Source organism: Mytilus galloprovincialis, chromosome 3 (assembly GCF_965363235.1).
Source record: "Mytilus galloprovincialis chromosome 3, xbMytGall1.hap1.1, whole genome shotgun sequence".
Lineage (NCBI taxonomy): Eukaryota > Metazoa > Mollusca > Bivalvia > Mytilida > Mytilidae > Mytilus > Mytilus galloprovincialis.
This window is the reverse complement of record NC_134840.1, coordinates 47,026,320-47,040,133: the sequence shown is the minus strand read 5'-3', so window position 1 is coordinate 47,040,133 and position 13,814 is coordinate 47,026,320. Positions and strand designations below refer to the sequence as shown.

The 13,814-nt window shown below is 31.1% G+C and overlaps 1 protein-coding gene across 3 annotated transcripts in view; it reads left to right on the top strand.

Annotated features, from left to right (window-relative positions):
- The window catches only part of LOC143068144 (poly [ADP-ribose] polymerase tankyrase-like), an 81,892-nt gene that overhangs the window by 26,746 nt on the left and 41,332 nt on the right, over positions 1-13,814 (top strand). For all 3 annotated transcript variants that reach the window (XR_012976119.1, XM_076241952.1, XM_076241950.1), the window contains exons 17-26: positions 862-1,018; positions 1,313-1,524; positions 2,138-2,237; positions 2,671-2,792; positions 3,513-3,563; positions 4,038-4,169; positions 6,567-6,716; positions 7,213-7,443; positions 7,813-7,978; positions 8,285-8,463. Coding sequence is in view for 2 of the 3 variants with exons in the window: in XM_076241952.1 (XP_076098067.1) it covers positions 862-1,018; positions 1,313-1,524; positions 2,138-2,237; positions 2,671-2,792; positions 3,513-3,563; positions 4,038-4,169; positions 6,567-6,716; positions 7,213-7,443; positions 7,813-7,978; positions 8,285-8,463 (1,500 nt within the window). In the remaining variant the exon portion in view is untranslated. The remainder of the gene's footprint in view (positions 1-861; positions 1,019-1,312; positions 1,525-2,137; positions 2,238-2,670; positions 2,793-3,512; positions 3,564-4,037; positions 4,170-6,566; positions 6,717-7,212; positions 7,444-7,812; positions 7,979-8,284; positions 8,464-13,814) is intronic.

The window sequence follows — 13,814 nt, the reverse complement described above, 5'->3', positions numbered from 1 at the left end:
TCTGTACAACTCATTCAAAATAGAAGATAATAATCTGTACAACTCATTCAAAATAGAAGATAATAATCTGTACAACTCATTCAAAATAGAAGATAATAATCTGTACAACTCATTCAAAATAGAAGATAATAATCTGTACAACTCATTTAAAATAGAAGATAATAATCTGTACAACTCATTCAGAATAGAAGATAATAACTCATTCTAAATTTTATATCTCGGATTATTATACCCCACCTTAAGAAGTATCTGCTAGTGGTACATCAATTTTTACCAGTCTGTCTGTCAGTCAGTCCACTCATTCTCATTTTCAGATGCTAACTTAAACACTTTTACTTCCTATTGGAAGTTTCCTTGAATATATGATTACATTGAGATTAGAATTCCTCATGGTATTAAGGTCACCACTCACCATGTTAAAGGTCAAGCTTAAACTTTCCAAAACTAGTCCAAAACCTGTGCAAATTAATGCTAAATAATGTACTACACACTATTATAGATATATTTTCACATTAAATGAGATCAGATTCCTATTGATTTTGAGAGCAATACCTCAAAAGTCATATGTTATTGGTTAATAGAAATAAGCCTGAATTTGTTCTGAAAATTAGTAACAAGATACTAAATCTAATGCTACATAATGTTACACTGTTTCTAGGTCAAGGTCAAAGTTACTTAGAATAGAAAGAAGATTTGTGCTCAAAAATTGTTTCATGATGCTATGGTCAGGGTCATATTAACATTAAAACAGATAAGATTGGTCTTTCAAAGAATCCATGTTTTAGAATAGAATATTGTATCCTTAATATTAAGATGGCTATTACTGTTCTTTTTACTTATGACCGCTGTATTTTTTTTCAGGACCTCTTGAAAATACTTCTTAAGCATGGTGTAGATGTAAACAAATCTTTATCAGCAAGTAAAGGCAAACTATCACCATTAATGATAGCAGCTAGTAAAGGAAATCTAGAAATGGTTAGATTATTGGTTCAAAATGGTGCTGTGATTGAACAATTAGGTGAGAAAATTGCATACAAATTAGAATTCATGATAGTAGTTTAATAGTTTTAAGTGTCTGATAGAATTTGAAGAAGTTCTAGTGTCATCTAATTAATAGTAGTGGATGATTTTAATGACCTGCTCATATGTCTGATCCATGTGTTGTCTTTTCATCGTAGCCTTTCTTTAAATCTCAAACTTACTCTTACTGTCATAACTTAAATGCCTGTAACAATACACTTTAAGCATACTGATTGATAAGCTTATTTTGACATCATCCTGACTTTATATTATCTTCTATTTGTTTTATCAGATAAATACAAGAGAACAGCTTTAACCCATGCAGTAATGAATGGTAGTGTTACAGTAGCCTCCTACTTGTTATATCTTGGTTCTGACCCTAACCATGCTGATAGTTCTGGTAATACACTGGTACATTATGCTGCAGCCTATGGATGGTACTTTGTTCTAAAGCTACTGGTCAATGAAGGTGGTGCAGATCCTAAAATAGCAAATGATTGGAAGGTAAAGGTCTTTCTTAAAAAATTACATTAGTAAAAAGAAAGAACTGAAATGTCAGAGAAAAAAATGGTAGTTTTATACTAGATGGTAATTGTTTTTTAATTCCTCGTAATTCATTTTTTACAATTATCACTGTATAACATAAATGGCTTCGTAGACTTTCAACAAATTTAAATTTACATCACAACAGAACAGAAAAGTATGGATGCATTGCAGTGCATGTTAAATAATCGTAATTTATATCACTACACTGTTAGCCTCATTATATGAGCATTCTTACAATGTAAATAAGTGACTGTTGGTATAGGTCACTGAGACAGTAACCCAACAACATAAAACTATGGTAATTGAAAGAAAGTTATGGAGAGTATATCAACATATGGCTTTCCTGAAGAGACTAATTAATGTTGTAAATCAAGTCAATATAACACTGATGTATAAAGCATTTAACAAAAACAAAAATGAAATCACAATATCTAATTCATCTTAGCAGTCTGGGGTTAAAAAAAGATGTCTTGTTTGCTAAAACTGAAATGTTGAACTCTGTTGCATGTACTTTCATAATAATATCACTTTTAGTGACTTTCAAAGATTTATTGTAATTATATAATTATAGTTGACCCCAGTGGGTGTTGCCTTTATGAAAGGTCACATGGGATTGGTAGACTTTCTGTTAAAGATGCCAGGTGTAGATATCAATTTCAAAAATGATACAGGTAACTAAATTATAATTACTTTTTATAATTCTTCTTTTATGAAATGTATAAAACACACTCAGAGCAATAATAAGAATGATTTGTGATTATCTATTTACTTCCAGTGACTTAAAGAACTTAATAGATAGATCACCTTTATTGTGCGAAAATTATTATAAGCCATTTCTTGTTAAAGAAAATATATATTTAATAGAATTATCAGTTACCAGGACCTAGGGGCATCAACAGTAAATAATATATTTTTTCTCACTGAATATTTTCATAAAAAAATATATATTTATCAAATTCAAAGTTTTCTTAGATGTAGCATTTAACAGCTTCTGTATTAAATTTTTCACTATGTCTGAAGAAGAGTTATGAATTTTGTTATTAATGTCTTGCATGAAAGAATTGATATAATTTGATTTGTTTATTATTTATAATAATATTACAGGAATGACATTAATGAGTATAGCCTGTAGTAGTGCTTTACAGAAAGGTTTAGAGGATCAAGTTGTTTATCTGTTAAAGAAAGGAGGGGACCCCACAATCACTGATGTTAATGGCTTTAATGCTGTGAGTTTTTTATTGATGTATACACATAATTTTGTCAGATTTTGAGGAACTTTTGTGATGTCTTTTACTGGATGGTCCGTTCGACATATCCATACTTGCAGGGGAAAAAAAACAAATTGACTCCTCAAGTAAGCGACTGATTGTTTTGTACACAGAATCAATGATGAAATCTGTCTTCCTGTTGCCACAATCATTACTTCATTTTTAGCCGAATTACAATTCAAGCAATAGAAACACTAATCATATGTATAATCTATCTCAAACAAGATATATCTGCCTGCTGTATGTACATAACAGTTTAAAACCCTACATGTTAAATTGACATTAACAGAATAGAATAAAATTTGCAATGCTTTATGTATCCTAAGAATAGCAACATGTCAATAAAAACATTTAATATAAGAATAAGGAGATGTGGTATGAATGCCAATTAAACAATCATCCAGTAGAGTTCAAACAATGCGGAAGTAAGCAATGAGAGGTCACTGTTCATGGCCTTATTTATAACAATTTAATTCAAAGCACATACATCTAATTTAGATATTTTTGACTAACTTTTGCTGACATGGAAACTAAAAGAAAAGGTTTAAACAAGTTGGAAAAAATATCTAATAATAAACCAATGTCACTTGATATATGTAAATAAGGTAGGTTTAATGCTAAAACACTTCTTGGTAATATAGTATTATTTTGTATTGATAATGAGATATTTTTTTCCAGTTGCATCATTTGGCAGCAAATAAAGTATCTGTTGGATATTGTTCTAAAGAGGTATGTAACTACTGGACTGTATTCAATTTCCTTAAGGACTGTTCAATATTTAAATGCAGGAGGGGGATGAAAGACACTCAAATTAATAAATTGTGGGAGGATGCATTTTCTTTACAATTTTGTTAGAATTAGAAGTAAAATGAAAATTTAATATTATAGGTGGTTGGAGTCTAAAAAATGATTTATAAAAAGTCTTTTAGCATTAATCTATATAATTAATTTTATGATGTAAGTAAATTTTCCCCATGTTGTACCGTAACTTCAGTATGCTTGGAACTGTGCATAATTATTGCAATTGGTGAGTATAACCCAATATTTGATTAAAAGAAAATTCTGATATGTTATTCCAGAGGTATTGGACTTTGACTGTCTGAAAAATAAAAGACATTTTTATAATGTCATGCAGAAGCTCAAGTAGGCTTTGATTACATTTTTTGCATCTTTTATTTTCTAAACTGAACTGTGTTTTTTCAGGAGGCACAGAAAATTATGAATGAAAAAATGGACCTTTCAGTTAAAATAGCTCAACTATTAATTGATGCTGGATGTAAACCTACCCATAAAACAGACAATAGACAGACTGCTATTACTCTAGCCATAGTACAGGTAGCGTAGACATTTTGATAAATATCTCATATTATGTTATCCCAAATTATGCTTCAATTTTATCTGAAGAATATGGTATTTGAGAATTCAAAGTAAGAAGACATAATACAATGTTTTTTTGTATGTCACTAATCTGTGTAGTATAATAATGTATTTCAAACTATTTGGTATTCTCTCCATCTGTTGAGACTCATTAACCGGTTTGATCTAGAAAGTATTTTCATGTCTCAGTTTCCATTAATTTATTTTTTTTAACTTGTTACCAAAATCCTATATTTGTCTCTGTGTGATGACAAGCTGATGTGACACTACAAATATCCTACAATATACTTAATGTAGCTTTTATATAGAACTTCTGTACTTGCAAAACAAAACAAAACGCTGGGTAAATTTTGACTAGCTTTAACTTTCATCAAGCAAAAGTAAAATGTATACAAAGCATTCAGCAAATGATTTTGACCAATGAAGAACTGAGATGAATAAAAATAATCAACAGGTCAGAAAAGGGATAAATTTAGTAAGAATTAGAGAAATGTTGTCAGCATAACTTTGACACCACTATACAAATGAAAGGTGCTGCATCAAAATTAATGAATTAAAAGGATAAGAACATCTTCATTGTAGGTATATATTTTCTAGATTTATTTGCAACTGCATAATAAAGTTTTATGATTACTTTTTATACAACCGCAAAAATTTAAATTTTTCGTCGTATATTGCTATCACGTTGGCGTCGTCGTTGTCGTCGTCGTCCGAATACTTTTAGTTTTCGCACTCTAACTTTAGTAAAAGTAAATAGAAATCTATGAAATTTTAACGCAAGGTTTATGACCACAAAAGGAAGGTTGGGATTGGTTTTGGGAGTTTTGATCCCAACATTTTAGGAATTAGGGGCCAAAAAGGGCCCAAATAAGCATTTTCTTGGTTTTCGCACTATAACTTTAGTTTAAGAAAATGGAAATTTATGAAATTTTGACACAAGGTTTATAACCACAAAAGGAAGGTTGGGATTGATTTTGGGAGTTGAGGTCCGAACAGTTTAGGAATAAGGGGCCCATAGGGTCCAAAATTAAACTTTGTTTGATTTCATCAAAAATTTAATAATTGGGGTTCTTTGATATGCCGAATCTAACTGTGTATGTAGATTCTTAATTTTTGGTCCCGTTTACAAATTGGTCTACATTAAGGTCCAAAGGGTCCAAAATTAAACTTTGTTTGATTTTGACAAAAATTGAATCCTTGGGGTTCTTTGATATGCTGAATCTAAAAATGTACTTAGATTTTTGATTATTGGCCCAGTTTTCAAGTTGGTCCAAATCGGGGTCCAAAATTAAACTTTGTTTGATTTCATCAAAAATTGAATAATTGGGTTTCTTTGATATGCCGATTCTAACTGTGTATGTAGATTCTTAATTTTTGGTCTCGTTTTCAAATTGGTCAACATAAAGGTCCAAAGGGTCCAAAATTAAACTTAGCTTGATTTTAACAAAAATTGAATTCTTGGGCTTCTTTGATATGCTGAATCTAAACATGTACTTAGATTTTTTATTATGGGCCCAGTTTTCAAGTTGGTCCAAATCAGGATCCAAAATTATTATATTAAGTATTGTGCAATAGCAAGAAATTTTCAATTGCAGAGTATTCAGCAATAGCAAGAAATCTTCAATTGCACAGTATTGTGCAATAGCAAGAAATTTTCAATTACACAGTATTGAGCAATAGCAAGAAATCTTCAATTGCACAGTATTGTGCAATAGCAAATATTTTCAATTGCACAGTTTTGCGCAATAGCAAGAAATATCTAATTGCACAATATTGTGCAATAGCAAGAAATTTTCAATTGATTGGAGTTATCGTTCTTTGTCCAGAATAGTAGTTGAATCAACTTAAATCATTGTTTTATACAATATACAATGTATATTTTTACTTTTACTACCAACTGATAAATTAAAACAATCTTTACCATTCAGTGATAACAAGCACTTTTTTTACATTTTAATATTTTATGATGTATTTAAATGAGTAGTTATTGCTATTTCTTCAATTTTTTTGAGAGGATTAATATTCAACAGCATAGTGAATTGCTCAAAGGCAAAACAAACATTTTTTAAAGTTCATTAGACCACATTCATTCTGTGTCAGAAACCTATGCTGTGTCAACTATTTAATCACAGTCCAAATTTAGAGCTGAATCCAGCTTGAAAGTTGTGTCCATACTTGCCCCAACCGTTCAGGGTTCAACCTCTGCGGTCGTATAAAGCTGCACCATGCGGAGCATCTGGTTATAGACTTACAGATGTGTTGTTTCAACTTGTTAATTTTGGAGAAAAGCGTGTATTTGGTGATTTTTTTTTTTTATAAATTATCATGACTTATTATTAATTCACTCTTTTGCAGGCCAATATGAAATTAATTACATATTTGGTGGAGAAAGGAGGAGCTATATCAGCCGAGAAGAATCAACAGGGAGATAACCCACTTCATCTGTTAGCTAAGATGTGTATGAAAAATGATATGGCTACATTGGTTAAAACACTCAATACAGAGGTATGACAAATAGTGAAATGATCAGTTATGATAGATCTAAGCTTAATATTAATATGAAATTATTTGATTTGGACACTAAATAGGAACTTGCATTTCAATATGTCAAAATTAAGACGAATGTGAAGCAAAATATTACTATATTTTCAATATAAAGAATTATTTAAAAACAAAAAATATATGAAATTTGATAATAGTTTTCCATGATTACTTTAAAAAACACATTAAGTTCAGAAATTTCAATAAAGATAAATAAATTAATATTTTATGATTATTCTAAAAATTAGATCAAATACAACACGATGAAATGTTTCAAAATTCTTTAAAACTTATTTACTATTCAGCTTTCAATGGTGAAAATGTTTTTGAAATATGAAGGAATATAGCACTTTGATACCAATGACTATCAGTCAGACTTGAAAACATTTAACATGGCTAATTTAGTTCTATTTTTATAATAGAGAGAATGTTGCTTTTAATTGACTGAAATTGTTTTCAGAATGTATCAGTAGAAATTAAAGAGAATGGCCTGACAGAAAAGATGGAGGTTGATGGTGATAATGATAAAGCTTTAGACTTGAGAGCACCAGAAAATAATGTTCCAAAACCTTCTCTAAAGAAAGAAATGTCTAAAGCACGACCAGAATATATGAAACTGATGGCGTCAGATGTAAACCATAATGGTTTTACTCCATTATTGGTTGCTTGTGAACAGTATGCTACATTTAAGGTATTTATATAATATTTTCCATTAGCATTTTGTTAAGTTTTAGAAGAAAATTTGATATACATGTAGATTGCAAGAAAAAAAAATTGCATGTAATTTTTGCAAAATTAACTGGAAAAAAACAGTGAGCTTTATGTCAGATATTAGTCAAATGGATTCTTCTAAAAATGTTTCCATATCTGTTTCAAAGGCTGACATGTTTAACATGGATAGAGTGGAATTATATCTCCTCTAAGTGGACTAGAAAGATCTATAAACTCCAAAATAAGTAGATTGACAGTACTTTGCAATGTTTGAGAAAAAGATCTGCATTAAAATTCACATTTTGAAGATATCAAACAATGGAGTAATTCTTTTGCTTTTTTATTGAAGAGGGATAAAATGGACAATGAAGAAATTCAAGCAGCTTTGAAGAATGGCAGGGACTTTATAAAGGCTGTTTTAAATCTCTCAGGAGCTAATCCATCACAGACTGTTCAGAAGAAATATTTTGAAGGTCTGGAACCAGAAAATGAATCACAGAAATATACATCTTATGGTAAGTGTAATAACATACCATATCTTGACATCCTAATGGGTCTCATACAGTTTTGTTTCAAGCCGGTGAGACTTTATATTATCTATTATTTATTAAATTTTTCTTTTGCTTTTTGAAACACAAAATGCAGTCACAAAAGGAAATTCAATGTAAGTTATTAAAACATCCAAGTATGGGTTATATTTTGTAACTTAAAGAAAATGTAAAACAAATGCAGTCACAAGAGAAAATTCAATGCAAGTCATTGAAACGTCTTAAGAATGGGTTATATTGTGTGAAATTAATAATACTGATTGTATTACACAGGCAAATATTCAGCTGTCCACTTCATGGTGAAGGCTTGTTCTGACATTAAAGAGGAAGGATGTAATGGAATTAACATGATAATGAGTTACAAACCAGACTTAGAAGTTAAGAATTTATCAGGAGATACACCCTTGTCTTTAGCTGTTAAACTCAACAGTCTTTGTTCTGTAGAAATTCTGGTAAGACAGATTCATCATTTATATCATAAGTTTGAATATATTAAAAACAATGTTCTTTACATTTTCATGCAAGAAGAAACTCATTTTGAATCTTTATGATTACATAATTAAAGATACTTCCTCTTAAAGTCAATGTTTACAAAAGAGACATGTGTAAGTGAAACAGTAAACCAACAACACATGAAATACAAAAAATACTAAGGTAATCGACAAAAAACAATTTGGCAAATTTCAAAAGTCAAAGCACTCAAGAAGGTAATCTTTTGAATTAAAAGTTTTCTTGTGAGTTCCCCTTCAGGATAAGATAGTTTTGTAGGTTTGCTTTGGAAATACCAGGGATGTCCATGACCTGTTTAATGATGGCGCAGCCGCCCCCCCCCCCCCCCCCCCCCCCCCCCCCCCATCGTTCAAATATCTTCCGCCATTGTTAAATTGTCTTGCGCCATCATTCAAATTTATTTCGCCAGACGCCATTGTTTTTAGCAATTACAATCAAATGCATGTAATTGCATAACACTTAGGCTTTTTGTATAAAATCCAAATTTCTATAAACACCTGAGGGATATACGGATTAAGATCGCTAATCACTTGTACCTGAGTTGTACAGGTAGATTGACGATAGATGATAGATTTATCAAATTATTCAACCAAGTTTCAGCAAATGCTAATGATAATTTAGATTAAATAAATACATTTATAATCAGTTGCAAAGAAAACAGTTAAAAAAGTCAAACAAGTGCTTTTATTTAGACTTACGCAATCAGCACACCCCCCCCCCCCCCCTTTTTTTTTTAAGAAGTACAAAAGAGGTAAAACATTAACATTATTTCATCCCAATTAATTCAAGTACGGCTGTAATGATAATATAGAATAACTTTAAAAGTCAAAAAGTAAAAACTTAAAATTATTTACTGTTCACCCAAAGAAATAACGTATCGTAATTCTGAATTCATTTCGTAGTTTACAATCAAATTGATACATCCGCGTTTCTGGTTTGCATTCAGACTCGAAAGATGCATGTTGCATAACATCAACTTGCTAAATAAAGTCATTAAAAACCTTTTCATTTGTCAACCTTTGCCCTAAAAATCTCTTCACCCTTTTACATAACCTGTACGAATCGCTATGTTGTTGCTGCAAATCAGCAATACCATTAATGACTAATGGATCCATGACTTCTGAATTTGACAGTGTCCGTGAAAAATAAGCTCCATATGATTTTTAACCCCATAACAATTACCAAAAATAGCAAAAAACTACATGGGAACCTTCATGACAGCTTTTGGTCATTCTCAACTAAGGGGGGGCCATGAAGGCTAGGTATTTGAATGGTTACAAATGGCAATTAATGAAAGTATTGATACTTCTTTAATGAAATAATTTAAATAAGCAATGTATCTGTATGTTCACCATTCTTTACATGGAGGGATGAAATACTTTTGATCACGCTACACTGTACGGCATAGACAAGGTTTGTGATGTTGAAAGTTCCTCCATTGTTCAAATTTCATCCATGGAGATCCCTGAATACTTGAAAGAGATATTCACTCCAAATAGACATGCATTAATCTGGCAGTTTATTATAGGATTAAACACTTTTTTCAATATGTTATTGATATGTGAACTGGAATGATTAACTCGCAAACTAAGTAAAAATTCCATGACTTTTATGTATAGTTTGTGAGTAAGCTGCTAAGATAACACATCTATAACCTCTAGAACTGTTTTTATGTTCAATCATTTTAATTCTCAATCAAACATTTGGTATTTTGTCTTTTGAATGTCATGTTTCTGGGAACTCTAGATAATGCACATCAATATATCACAATGAAATCGAGGAAGATCTAGGAAGTGATTGAAATGTTACAAAAATAGTTTTGGCAACATGGTCTATTGAAGTGTAAACCAAGGAAACAAATTCAAACAGATCAATAACATTCAAGTATTTGTAGATATGCAAATCATGTTAAGGTCAAGTAACAGTAAATGAACGCCGTCTAGCGGATTCCGCGAAATATTGCGACGTTTTGTACGAATTACGTCCCTTTGACCAGATTTTGCAATGTTAAAATTGCACCCGGCGACTTTTCGATGGGACAACGTCAACGGTTAATTTGACGAAAAGTATGTTACTTCTAGGAGAATGAACTTGTTTTTCTAAAATTAAAAATTGAAAAATAATATGAAAACAGTCATGAAGACGATCTTCAACATGAAAATCAGGTGTTAGACTGGCGTCAGGGACGTAGGGTGGTAGAGTTTGTATATCTGCCGACCAGTTAAAACAAGTGTGAAAACTGTTGCTCACTACTATTTCTACATAATTGTGATGAGAAAAAAACAGTATGGTCTCGGAAGTATTCTATATGTAGTATGTCAAAACTGTCCTTACAAAAACCCTATATTCACTGGGAAAGGACATCGTCTAGCAGAAAATAAGAAGAAGGGGGTGCAAGTTTGGGACATTAATACTAAAGTTAAAACTTAGTATTGTACGGTAAGACTATATATCCCATATTTTAAAAATTATCACACCAGTCGAAACAAGTAAAAATATTTTTTTAAATAAGAGAAAAGAAAATGAATCACATATAAACTAATACTGGTCATAAATTCGCTGCTGCTGTCAGTCAGTCATAGATGGCACTAAACTATAATACACTTAAATTAATTAACCTTGTTCACAGTTGGAACAACAGTTTAATATTCATACACAGTTTTTAGACTATAACAAATTAAAAACAAACAAAAATGATGTTTCACGATCATTAATCCATCGCTACATTTTGTATTCTAACGTTTTTTTTTTGTAATGGTGTTTTCTTTTACGTCCGCAATTTCGATGTTAAAAATAGAACACAAATCTTTAAATAGATACATGTATAAACAGTATATGGTTTGAAAATTTATACATGGCTTAGTATCCTAAAAGTATTGATTCGTATGGCTGTCTCCTCAAAGGAAATTGTTATATATATATATATATATGGGTAAAAATTAACCAAATAAAAAAAAAATACCCTAGCTGAAAGTAGCATCTCAAATATAAAATAGAACTGTTCTCTCTATTTCACTCATAAAACTTGAAAGTTGAGAACGAGATTATATCGATCATCTCTATATCATACTACTACTATATATACCTACTGAAAAATATGCACAGTGTCACAGACTTTCAGTACCTAAAGTAAAATGTAAATCCCGTAAGTAGTTAGTACTTCAATAAGACAGCAACCAGAAAAAAACACAAGACCAAAAGAAAATTAAAAAGGAAAAGACATCTTATGATATACATTTGTAAAAAGGGAGGGGGTGGGGTTACAAGGGGTCCTGATCCCGAAATCCCGGACTTTAAAACATGAAATCCCGAGGTCCCGAATTTATTGAAATATAAATCCTGCCATCCCGAAATTCGAAAAAGAATAGCCGGATCCCAAAAGGATCAATCCCGAAATCACGTGCTTAAAAACACCCAATCCCGGAGTCCCGTTAAAGGCCCCCCTCATTTGTGTAGATGGACTACTAGTAAATAACAAAACTCAATATTTCCAGTCATTTTCTCAGCCTGTGTATGATTGTTTTTGTCTTGTTTTTTTTTTTTCGGTTTGTGGGGGGGGGGGGGGGGGGGGGGTATTTTTGTAGGCATATTAAACATAAGTATGTACATCTGTTTTTATGTCATATCTCAACCTCCGTATGTTTGGTTTCCTTGGAAATTTTTTTACACGATGTATTTTCTGGAAAATACACTGTACTACAAAGACCGTGCAATGTCTTGAGAGAAAGCAATATTCAGAGAGAGAAGCACATTAATTTATTGTCACATATAATTAGATCTCAAAGGGAGTTGCAGATTAACGGATACTGGCGAATGTCAAAATTGAACAAAAAAGTTTGCAAAATTATAAAGAATAACAACGGAAAATAAAATAATTATTTAATACAATAGTGTAGACCATGTACAGAATTAAGAAATCATGTAATGATAGAAGAATTTTACAAAGTCGTTAATTGAAGATTTTTTATGCAGTTAATCTGCATTATGCGAGCACCCTAGATTTGTGTTCTACCCAATAAATCCTGAAATACTTGCCATTGTTATTATCTAGCTTGCTACTATATTATATATAACTAATTGAACACTTTTTTAATACTTTTTATTCTGGATTACAAAAAAAATGACCAGAAAAACCTTAAATGATCGTCGATTTATCCAAAAGTTTTAAAGTTACACATAGGAAGTAGTGCTTATTAAGAATACTTGTGTAGTTCATTATGACTTGTGCTTTTAGCTAAGATGTCAAAGAACAATTGTATGAAATATTTAATCGTCGAAAATCTCTAAAGACAAGTAGTTTAGATTTCCCAAATGACAAAAGTCGTAGGAATATTGTTTGTCATCAATACGTATTACAGCTACGTCAGTAGTCTATTATATAATAAGTTCAACTGTTCATGCTGTTGGCGGCAATTTCAAATTAGAAAAAGAAATTTTTGTCGCTTTTCAATTTGGAGGCAGGTGTGCAAATTAGCGGTGGTCCGAGGTCCGCGACCTTCCACTTTTGCAAGCGAAAAATTTCGACTAGGATAGTTGGTTTCTAGCTACGACCGACGTAGTCACCTTCCATTTGAAAGAAAATAAGAAATTACTTTGCAAACCTTTTCACCACGTTCACCAAAGTCTCCAGCTAAAAACTTATTTTTATCATTATTATTCATGACGGCGATGTTAATTTTGTTCAACCGCTAGCTTTATACAGAAAATCGCCGACAAATATTGTATAAATTCGAGTAAAATCGTATCTGATTGACAAAAACAACATTGTAAACACATAACAATGGCGGCCGTGAAGACAAAATTTTACAAAATCGGATCTGATTCCGGAAGCGGATAAGGGTAATTCCGGGTTTGGCGATCATTTACAAAATAAATCCAAGCAGGTGAAAAAATACATCTATGCATGGTAAATGAATATAAACACTAGTATTGTAAACCAAAAGATATATGTAAAATAAAGAAAAAGCAGAAAAATATTTTATTCAGCAACTCAAAATTACTTTTTGACAAATTTTAATTTAAAAATCCAATACAACGTGACAGCTGGGAACAGTATATCTAACAATATACATGTTCATGGTCACAGTCTAAATTTTCTTTATAAATGATAAATGATGATAATGCATGTGAGATGCTTTTAAAGTGTAAACATATTACTGCAATTTCGAGGGGTTATTTGTTTTTTCTCAATTTTGAAGGGTCAATTAAAGTAGCTGAAAGTTTCTTTCTTTATTTTCACAAATAATGCAACTATATTATATATACCTTAATGTAAGTAAATCATATGATATAT